The sequence below is a fragment of the Bombus impatiens genome, unplaced genomic scaffold (assembly GCF_000188095.3).
Source record: "Bombus impatiens unplaced genomic scaffold, BIMP_2.2 scf_0389, whole genome shotgun sequence".
In the NCBI taxonomy this organism is placed as follows: Eukaryota; Metazoa; Arthropoda; class Insecta; order Hymenoptera; family Apidae; genus Bombus; species Bombus impatiens.
The window spans coordinates 818,384-830,157 of NT_176808.1; the positions used below are offsets into that span (position 1 = coordinate 818,384).

The 11,774-nt window shown below is 31.7% G+C and overlaps 1 protein-coding gene across 5 annotated transcripts; it reads right to left on the bottom strand.

Annotated features, from left to right (window-relative positions):
- Positions 1-942: 942 nt before the first annotated feature.
- On the bottom strand, positions 943-10,003 carry LOC100749411 (carboxypeptidase M). Of its 5 annotated transcripts, none has more exons than XM_024368089.2 (10): positions 9,928-9,952; positions 5,162-5,403; positions 4,836-4,969; positions 4,129-4,265; positions 3,705-3,892; positions 3,392-3,421; positions 2,372-2,667; positions 1,956-2,132; positions 1,723-1,815; positions 943-1,455 (listed from the first exon to the last, which is right to left on the bottom strand). In XM_024368089.2, the coding sequence occupies exons 2-10, from the start codon at positions 5,400-5,402 to the stop codon at positions 1,270-1,272; spliced, it is 1,482 nt and encodes a 493-aa protein (XP_024223857.1). In that variant the 5' UTR covers position 5,403; positions 9,928-9,952; the 3' UTR covers positions 943-1,269. The 5 variants fall into 5 exon arrangements, with proteins under 5 accessions (XP_024223857.1, XP_024223856.1, XP_024223858.1 ...); XM_024368088.2 differs by lacking the exon at positions 9,928-9,952 and adding an exon at positions 7,239-7,702; XM_024368090.2 differs by lacking the exon at positions 5,162-5,403 and having other exon boundaries at positions 9,928-10,003.
- Positions 10,004-11,774: the final 1,771 nt, after the last annotated feature.

Genomic DNA, 11,774 nt, shown 5'->3' on the forward strand with positions numbered 1-11,774 from the left:
ACGAGGACAACAAAACATATAATTTGAGTAGATAATAAACGATAATTTCTCATTGAAAGATGAAAAATTATCACGCAATTTTTAAGGCCATTTTTGATGCTATTCTTAAGAAGTTTGAGAATGACAATTTCGATAGCGAAGGCACAATATTTCGGCATGCCTCTTATGTAAAAATCAAATATGATAAACCTCATACATATGTTGCAAACAGTGCAATTAAAAACTATTTTTTTGAACATTATCTTATTGTGTGCGAGTAAAATAATATATATATATATATATAATATATAAAATAATTGTGTTTGTTACTTTCATTAGAAGATGATAACGAGTAATTTTTTTGCTTCATTAAACAGTCTTCCTTATTATACGATATGTGGTATGAATTTAAACTATTACGAATACCTATGAAAAAATGTTATTCCTTGTATCAAATATTGTTTCATGATATTTTTGGAGTAGATAATTCGGATCATTATAAGAACAATTAATCGATATTTATATCTTATATTATGAACATTAGATACAAATGTTGACGTATGAAACGTTTAATTTTCGTTCAAATCATCTTTTAATTAATTTAACTTGATTAAAACTTGATGTTCTCTTGATTAAGAGACTAGAATTTTATTCATTAGGGGATTAGAAATAAAATGTATCTATTAAAACTTAACGAGAAGAAATCCCCAGAAATAATTCTGTTTGCTTAAATAATAGAATTATGAAAATTAATTTTTAAATGTTTAACATAAACATTTTTTATTATAAAGTGAAATTTTCTTGGAAGATTAAGTATCTCTCCCAGTACTAATAAATACTTTAAACCATGTATAAAAGTAAAAATAAAAATGATTAATACAAATTGTTAATTTTTAAATAATATAAATACGAAATCTGAACATACGTATATAAAAAATAAATTATAGAAGTTATAGAGACATGTAAAATTAAGAAAATATAAATATTTGCTCACTATATAAATTATGATATCTACACGTTCAATTTTATCTATATACTTAAATTTGAGCTCTGCATGTCTGCTCTGAACTTCTTCAGATAACAAAGTAAGTTTCTTTGTTATTTGAAACCGATTCAATTTCATCAGTAATATTCGTTTTATAAATTATTATATCATCATTTATAACAACAGATAGAGTAACAAATAATGATAAACATTTTCAACATCGTTTCGCCTCTGTTGGTCATTATGAAATTAATATGAAACAACAGTGTTGTTAAAAAATTTGTTGTCCGCTAACTCATAATTAATCACCCAAACCAATTATTAACGAAGGAGTTGAATCCGTTACTAATGGATGAAAAAATTCCGCTATTTGTCTCGGATGCAGTATTGGTTCCAGAATGTGGTCGAAAATGTATCACGTGGTCCCGATTAATATGGTCCCTGTTTCCATTATAAAAATTGGATCCAGCTTCATCCTCACCTGGATGTCTCTATTATCAAGGCATGTAAAATAACTTTCAATTAATAAAAAAATTTCGATAGAAATAGATAGATAGATGGGTAGAAAGAAAGAAAGCTAAAGAGAGAGAGAGAGAGGGAGAGAAAAGGGGGAGATAACATCTTGAATCTTTGTCTTCAAATCAAATAATATGGTGACTCGGTTAGGTTTAGCCATTTTTGTAAACAAAAAAAGCCGAGAAAATGGATGTATAAGTATTTGTTTACATACACATATGTATTCTTTAAGTTCTACTTACGCTAGCTCTGTATAATGTTACGTTGAAAGAGGTCGGATGTTGTTCTACTACTCTAAATTCTACATCACGTGGAAGATATCCATTTGCATATACCTACAAAATAAAACGATAAATATCGCATAAATGACTAAATTACTGTATCGAATGTGGTTTAAAATTATTTTTGAATTTATAAGATATCAAGTGTGATGATGCAAGTGTGAAAATTGTTAACTTGACTTTCAACAAGTTACCTCTAGTTTATACATTCCTGGCAGTAAAATTCTCCAAAATTCACCATATTTCGTAGTAAGAAAACTAACGTCTCGTGATTTCACTTTAATAGATGCTCTCTCAATGGGATTTCCATTTTCGTCGATAACAAATCCACGGACACCCCTATGAGCTTCCGCTAAAAATTTAATAAGTGCCTGAAAAGAAAATTAAAATACATTGTGTAAGTAAAGTACACATATAGTATCAATTCAATTACGGTAAACTGTGTCTGCGTTATTTTATTACGACTTTCACGAATTAGTTTTCCATATTAAGCATCTATTTAAAACATTGACGAGTTAATTGCAGGAACCAAGAGAAGGTACCTTTGCAAAGAAATGTTCGATAACGTGCTGCTCTTTTGAAATATATTCTTGTCACTTTGATAACTTACCACGCGATTTTCTTCCCAGTAAAATTGCAAATCAGAAGCAGGAGGATATTTACAACACGAAAGTTCCAATGTAATTTCCATACAACCGTTCCATACGTAGTTGAAATCTTGCATTCCACCGGTAAGTGGATACCATTGTGCACCATTGGTTATACCATTTTTAAAGCCGGGTTGAGATGGCGAGCAGGGTAATCCTTGGTACATAGATCCATGGTTTCGGGAATACACCAACGATAAGTGTTGAAACACGTCATCGTCTGGACAAATACTCGGCGCCGAAGTATAACTCTGAAACACTAAATTGTTCGTATACATCTTGGATCTGATATATCCTTTCGAAGATTTGCAACGTTTTTACAAAATTTTCATTTTGAAATAAGAAGTTAGAACTGATAGAATTACGTTGTAAAATCCATTAAATATATTACAAGTTATGATTTATTTAACTCATTGACAATTTATTCCGAGAAACTCTTGGACACGTCGATATATCGGGCCTCTGTATTTTGCCATACTGACGTGAGATGTTTCATTGTTATTAAAATTTAGTAAAATCTCCACTTACAAAAATCCTATGTCGTTGTTTAATTACAAGCAAATACCAATGACAGTTATATCTTCCACAGCAATAATACTTTCTTTTTTATCTTTTCGTAGAAGCAAGTAAGGTAGGTAATAGTGATTGTCAAAACAAATGACTTTCAATACATAACATGAAGATTGGAAGATGTGTTGTCTCTTCCGCAGGATATTTGATATTCGGGACAGATATATTTTTAATTGAGATAGACGCCTCACTGTTTCCGTAGAAGTTAAGTTGACTGAGATGATATCTCCAATGTTTAACATACGAACCAATTATTTTAAAACAAATAGTTGAATTATCCGGAGCAAATTATTTGCTTTTAATAAAAAATTATTTATCTCGCAATAAAAAGTTTGATAACGCCAAATCTATTTAGAGTCCTTTTACTTTTTTCCACTCTGAATTTTTTTAGCAAGTTAGTAAATATACTATACCTGCACATAATGGCGCTGACCGGCATATTCCTGACAGCATGAAAAGTTATACAATACCATCAGATTACTTTCAATTACATTAATTACGTAATACAATTCACATCACAGCGTTAGTGTGCCATGTTGTAGCATGTTTAGATACGGATGTGTAGGTCGTTATTATCATAATTTATATTCTTAACTGTGCATTTTTAAAATATAATATTGCCGATCTTTTAATTTAGATATGAAGTACATTTCAAAGTAGACGAATGTGGTGCAATTAACGCGAACGCATATGAACACGTATGATCACGTATAAAAACAAACTTACGCGAGTTAGGTGTGTTATCGAATGGATAACTTGCAACCAAGGCACCTCCGTGTAAGCTTCCAGACAAAACGAATTGAATTTTAGAGACCCATTCCTTTACAGCTTCTGTTTCCGGTTGACTTTTTTTGTTGTTCTGTTTGAAGTAATCGGGGAAATTTCGATTGAGATCGAAACCGCGTGCGTTATACCTAAAGGAACATAGTTATTCGTTTAGACGTAATAACATGTTAGATGGTATAGAAAAAGTACGTTAAAAATAGCTGAAAAATTACTACGACAAAAGTAGATACGAAGAAAAAGATGTAAATATATTTCATACACGTGCCCAAGATCTTTTTACTGTGTACTTGCTTTTGATAAAATTATATTTCTTCCATTCCGTACTTTTTCATTTTTACATTATAGAAACATTGTAAAGCCTTACCTGCCTTGACCACCTTCGCAATATCCTTCCTTCGAAACTTCAAAACCATCAGGATTCATTGATGGAAGAATATGAATTCTGGTATTGTCTAAAAGCCACGTAATATATGGATCTGATCCATAACTGGTGACAAGGAACTAGAAGTAAAAAGTAGAATTTCTGTATATTAATATCGCTTTATCGTAACGAGATCTACATATGTATATGTATAAGTGATTAACTCAAATATATCGAACTTTTTCATCAAGTTTTCAAAAGTAACTTCTTTTCCTCTATTTTCTTCTTGAATTTTACTCCCTTCTTTTCTACATTTCGTCAACAAACGTGTTAAAGGTATGTAACAAATTTTTTAACGAAGCGAGTAAGTTTCGAAATATCTTACTATTTGCATAAAAAATTTTGCTTAAAATTTACGCGTTAAATCTAAGCGTTTCATTTAAAAACGTACTTAGTAAAATGGTACACATTGATAATTATAACACACGATATCAACAGAGCAATAAGGAATTTTAGGCAGGAGCAAGAGATATTAATGCATTTTATAACTATCGGAAATATTAACTATTGGTATAAAATCCTCAAATATACGCAGATAAATTCTATGTATGAAATACAGGCGTTTTCTTTTTCACGTATAACGCTGCTCTTCTTCAGAACGTGTAGAAATTCGTTAATGAAGTTGTGACATGTATCGTACAGCTACTTACGCGAATTAGATGTAACATTAATTCACGACCTACAGCCTCATTCCCATGTATATTGGCCACATATTTTACATCGGGCTTACCGATCATATGCTCGTAAGGCGAGGAAGAAACAACCATTACCCACAAATCGCGACCTGTAAAATATGTATACCTTTGTTTCATTATAGATATGTAACGTCACAGAAATCAAAGACATATTTGTATTTAAATAATTGACATAATATCGCAATACAGTCATAGAACATGAATATATCCGGATAAATATTTTAATACTAAAACGGTACTAATTGTAAGTAGAAGAAGGGAAAGTTTCTCGAGAAGCATACCTTTCACGGATTTTCCTATAGAATATAAGGCAGTGAGGTTTTGAAATCGAAGAGATGTTGTCCGAAGAAAACGACTCATTTGCTCGTAATTATGATACGTGAAGTCGATACTGTACGGTTCTTCGTAAACGTGAAAACGAGCATTGTAGTGATTCGTGAGATCTTTGTTAATGTGTTGCGAGGCGGCGGCAATTTCATGAAATGCTCCGAGAATGGTAACGAAGAAAATCGGTCCATACATTCTGCGAATTAAACAACAACTTATTTCATAGGATCAATGTTTCGATGCCAAGAATTTATTGGTTTCGATAGTATACTGTTTCTAATCAACAGGAACTAGTTGTCTTTCAATGTAAGCGACGATATTATAACGCATTATGGGCACACTGAATAAGTTTGTTACGCATACTTATACGTATGGGGGAATATCTTATTATTGTTATTATATTATATTGTTATTATATCTAGTACACTAGATAAGGTATATAGTATACTGTCATAGGTTTATTCGTTATTACATTTTTATATGTAATATTAACATTGCTACATATATTTATTATACATTATTCGTAACTTATTCGTGACTAACATAAGTCAATTACGATTTACTCGTGACTAATGTAAGTCAATTTGTGTAATATTCGCAATTGCAAATTATGTGTTTAACTTTTGCAAAATTATGCTTTATAACTTTAGTAGTACATAATAGATAAAATGACTGTAAAACGGTATCATTTCAGGCTCACACGATGCATAAAATCAGATCAAGGCTTGATATCCCTCTATGTGAATTATAACGAACTAGTAGGAACTAAAGAAAATTGCGATACATATATTATATATATATATATATACTAAAAGTTTTCAATCCACACAGATTCAACTTTTATATGTTAGCTTCTTCACATCTATTTTCTATACTATTTCCTATTTTCCTCGTTATTTTCGCATTAAAATCGATTTATGTCGAAAGGAACATAATAATCATTTATTAAGCGGAGTCAGCGAGAATCTAAAAATATAAGGCTTCGCTAAAAAAAATTGGGTTACAATTATTGGCTTCGGACAAAATTAGTCGTCGATCAATCAGAAAATACGTACTTCTATAAAATCTCTGCAACGGTTAATTATATTCGTTCGAGAAAATCTAAAGATTTAAATTATACCGAACTGGAATAAATTTGAGTATTTTACTAATCATATTCTACTTGAATTAGATTGCAATAGAATTCTATTGGATTTTATTCAATGCAAAATTCCTTATTTCGTTTAAATATGCGATATATTATTATTATATGCAATAAATTAAAGATACATAAGGATTATGTAATATAATATATTAAAGTTGCAATCCATGCAATATCCTAATCACAGTGTAATCTATACAAAAGTAACGAAATATCATTGTTATTCTTTTATTTATGTAACATTACAATTTCTCATGATTTCATCGCTGATAATAGGATACTCGTATTTCTTAAGTTTTCTTTGTCGCTGTATTTCTATAATTATCGATTTTTCATAAATTTGATTAAATAATTTTACATATTATGAAGTATAACTTCAATTATGTTGCATATAATATAATCTATAGATAGATCATGATTTTTTTACTATTGTTATATAATATAAATACAATGTATTTATATTGCATACAAATATTCACATTTCTCATTTTATTTTATACAGAATTTTAGTATACAAGCGTAATAAATATAGCGAAGAATTAAAGTAGTGTCTCTACAGAGCTGTCCTCGCGTTTCAACTTGACCGTGTACTTTCTCCTATATTTTTAAGACTCGTTTGCTGTCCAACGCTCCTTGGGAATGATTTTTCATATTCATTTCCTGAATAAATACATTCCATAGGTGCGTCATCTTAAAGCGAAATAATGTTAATAAAATATTGGAACAAATATTGGAACCACTTGACAATATTGTAAAAGGCAAGGATGAGAGTCGAGTACTATAATCCGTCGTATAAGTATCTATCGTTCATGCGATTCTCTACATAAATCTCTAAATGTGTAGAAAAAAAAGTAGATAATTGATGTATTTTCGGAGAGAAAAGAAATTACCTGGCTCGTTAATTACGTGAAGCGCAGGGACGTTGGTGATGGAACTGGCCAATTCGGTGAATCGTACGCGTGGAAGATCGGCGAATTTGCGAAAAAGATGCAGAGAACACGAAGCACGTGGCGACAGAAAGGTCGCCGAGAGATATCTGATTCTTCGTTCGTTCAAACAGATCCTCTCAATGACATAGTACACTAGTAACAGTAGCAGGGCCGAGGCCGTTTCTCGCGGTTGAACACATTAAGATTTTCGATTTTTTACAAACACGGTTACGTGAATAATCATAAAAAAAGAGAGAATAATTCCGCGGAAACGATAAACGGAATGGAATCGCGCTGAAGGAACAGTTTATTTCACCTGCGAGAGTAAGCCAAGGTGCGTGGTACTGTGAGAACTTACAAAGAGAAGCGCGAAGTGTGCCGCGCGCTCACTACCACCACCTCCACCACTACTAATGAAAGCCACTTCCTTCGTCGCTAGCATCTGACGTTCTAGAACGGCTACCACTACACCTTCGTCGTTTAGTAAATACGTAGTTAACACCATTGCGCCCTACTACTACCACTTTCGGCAAAACAATGAGTAACACACAAACGGTGTCATTCTGGCCCCTTCTCTTCTTTTCTCTCCTCTCCTCTCCTCTCTTCTCCGCCTCTCTCTGGCACCTCATCAATTCCTCATCCTCTTCTCCCACTTCTACCTGCCTCTACCTCTGTGTTCTCCAAAAAATTTCACGAATCTGATTGCAGGATATTTAAAAAAAAAAGATACGCTTTGTTCTATTCTTCCTGTGTATTATAGCAATGGGCGGATATGCGTAATGAAAACTAGACAGATCACGCTTGACAATACGCTTTTTGAATCACCTACATTTCCAATAGCGTACACGTTACACGCGCTTTCTTCTACTTCCTGCATCGCGTTAGCACGCGTACTTGCAAGTACGTTCGTTTCGACTAGCTTTGTACGATAATCGTCGCATAAAATGGAAAATTCTTTGGTAAATCCTTTTCGTGTACATTTTTTTTTCTCTGCGGTACCATTACTTTCCTCTTTTTCTTCCATTTCTTCGTATTCGTTTAAGTTCTCATAACTTTAGAAAAAAAAAAAAAAAAGGATCTATACCGTTCAGTACCCTTTTCGCGTATGCGCAACTTTTTTGAAGTGTCGTTAGTTCGTTTCTCTAAATGGAAGCACTTCTTTCGTCAAAATCCGGTTTCACGTCTTAGATGCTTGAATTCCGAATTTTTTGCATTCACGTGACCGCATATGCGAGGGGAACTCTAGCGGAAAATGAGAAACCTACTTTACAAAATATGAAAACAGAACACGACTTACGAGAGATGGTTGTACGTACAAGTTCACCTTAAATAATGGTGTCGTACGAATACGAGAGAGAAAGTAAGTGGAGCGAAATAATCGATATTTCATTTGAAATTATCGAATAAATGAAAGCGTTTCTAACAATTGAAAGCAAAAAGTAAATGAAGATGTTTAAGCTTGTTTCCTGAACGAAATTCCTGAACGAATATCATTCTATGTGAACACTTTCAGTTTTGCCGTTTCCTATTTTTATATTATTTATTTATAATATTATAAAATATCTATAAAATTGTTAATAAAATTTTGAGCCATGTAAATACTTTTTTAATATATCTTTTTGTTTAACTTGTGATATCTTACAAGATATATAATATTTTCAGTTTCAAAAATGTTTTACATTATTAAATATACTGAAAAATGATAATAATACAATGTAATGAATAATATTTTAATTAACTAAACTTTCATTAATATTCTTTCGTTATTAAACTAAATGCCAATCATCCATTTCTTAACAAATATTCTTTTAATTTTTAATTAAAACAAAATTGTATATTTATAAATTTTAGAACTCGTTTGGAAAATCCAAGGTCGTTGAACAACGAAAAAAGTAATGTTACAACTGTCACAATTGTATTCATCACGGAATAAATAACTAATATGTCGAAAAATAATGTAAACATTCTATATTTAATCAAAACGAAGTTTACATTGCTGATAGTCTTGATAACTTTGATATTTAAATGTTTTAGGTAATTTTACCTCTGTATGTATAGAATTAAGTTTTCCATAATTTACATGATATTTATTTCTATTACTGAAGCATTGTACTTTACATAAATCCAGTATGTGAAAAGTGAAATGCAAGAAATCGAATGACTATTTACACAGATTAACACTTATACCGGAACACAAAACCAGTGAAAGTTGTACAAATTTGTCATTAATTATCGCTGATATTTTTAGAATCTTTCGCTCATTTTCTTTAGTATTCCTTAGTATATCACCTATAATAATAAGTAATTACTATTTAATCCTTATGTTTTGTATTCAATGTGAATGAGATAAAATACAGTAAGCATCGAGCAATTACATGTAGCAAACAGGGCTGCATTTTTGTCATTTCCTCGTAATCTATAGAGGATCTAAAGATGCAAGAATGCACATATTATAGAATGCGGAAAAATATATAAAATATCCCAAAGCTTTGCCTAGAGAATTGTATAAATATGAATTTGCATGAATATTTGCAATCTAATGATATACGATAATCTAAAAATTGGTAAGCCGGTAAGACATTACTTTCGTACCAGCCCTTGTACACGTTTCAAGAGCTATCGAGATCAGTGTCCTACTAGCAGTGCTTACCGAGTAACAGATCATACTCTTGGATGGATCGTTGAACCCTGAAGTGTGGAACATGTTTGAAAAAAATTCCAGTCAGAAGTGTGTCACAGCGGTATATGATACTGGCTGTTGAGAGTGGAAGTGGGGGAAAATGGGGGTGATGGTAAGGGATAGAGTGGGGAGGCTGGAGAAGAGAACTTCTCACGGTCGATGATCTACCTTGAGATGACCACGGGACCTCATTCTTAAAGGTCAGTGGATATTTTCAGCTTCTAATTTTAATAGTACTTAATATTAGTACTTACTACCCTATTTTATTTTATTAACTGTAATTTTAGATAGTTGAAGCAATTTCGGTATGCGGCTACCGAAAATTCCGTGCGAGAATTTGTGAAGGGGAAGGCGTGCGTGAAAATCAGAGCTTGATGAACGGGTACGCTCAGCAAGTATACAGGAAAGGAGGAGGATACTCGAGAAAAACGTATAATTCTTAGATTGTGCGAACGAATTGTAGCGGAGTGTACTGTCTATAATGATTAACAAGGTCCTATTGACATTTTTGTTCCCGTTGAAAGCGTTTTCATTATGAATGAAAAATAAAATCATAGCCAAATGGAACTAAATCTATGTGTCCATGAAGAGACGAGCTATGGGTATTTTTAAAAGATAATATTGCCTCATTGGAATTATCATTATCGTATCAAATAAAATATCAAGAAAAAATTAACTTAAACGGTTAAATTTAATATATTATCTTATATGACTAACATCGTTCAACTCCGTCTTGTTAATACGTTTATATTGTTTAAATCAATTGCGGTACTTAATGTCTTATTTAGCAAGTGTAAATACTCCGCTGTTACATACATTACACAATTTCGAGTCTGCATACTAATTCTTTACGATCGAAGCATGTTTGAAACTTTATATCTGAACCTTAGTACTCTTAACTGATACTTTAGTGAAAGGACTATGCATTTTCTCTATATAACGCGCTTCGGGACGATCGGTGTTGGTTTTTGCGTTACGTCTTTAAGAAAATAGCGGTAGTAAACTTATATTTCTTCTCATTAGTTGCGTTTTCGATTTCGTTACAGAATGTAACTCATTAAGCTTTAAATGGCATACATATGTAGATTTAAAAATTTCGTGAAATATAGAAAGTAGTGTATTACATTTTTCTCAAATTCAAATATGTCATCGTATTAATATACGAAACTATACTTTGCATAAATATCGTACATACAAATGTACATTAGGTTGAGACAGAATATAGAGTCGACTGAAGTTCACATTTTTAAATCGTTATAACTCATATATATTTTCTTTTCCAATTAATGAAAAACAGCATTCGTTAAAATGTAGACACTTTTAGTAACAACTTGTAATCGTATTTATTCTGTTTCTTAAAATATTCAATTGCTTCTGGATCAATACATTTTTCGAAACGCTTTTAATTACTACGACTTAATTATTGCAGTGATACTTTTCTATTTTAATAAGTTGCCTGAGTTATTGAAACGAATTTGTATGGGGAGAAAGAAATGGATATAACGATTTCTTATAGACAGGGATAATATTTATAATAATTTAATAATAACAAGAGTGAATTTAATAAAATGTCTTTCATACGAAATAATTATAAATAATTTAATTTAAACCACAAGTAATTATGCATCAGCATGAGCGAGTGCTTTAACTTTGTATCAGTTCGGCAAAAGTCGGACGAAATCGACTCGAGGTTCGGGAGCCCGGGATTATTCAGTTATTAAGAGGAGATAAAGAGATAGCAATGGTTAGTAAAGGACTTTGGTTAGCTTCGTACCATAACGTTTAGTTACGGGCACGTAATAATAGTTTAATCATTT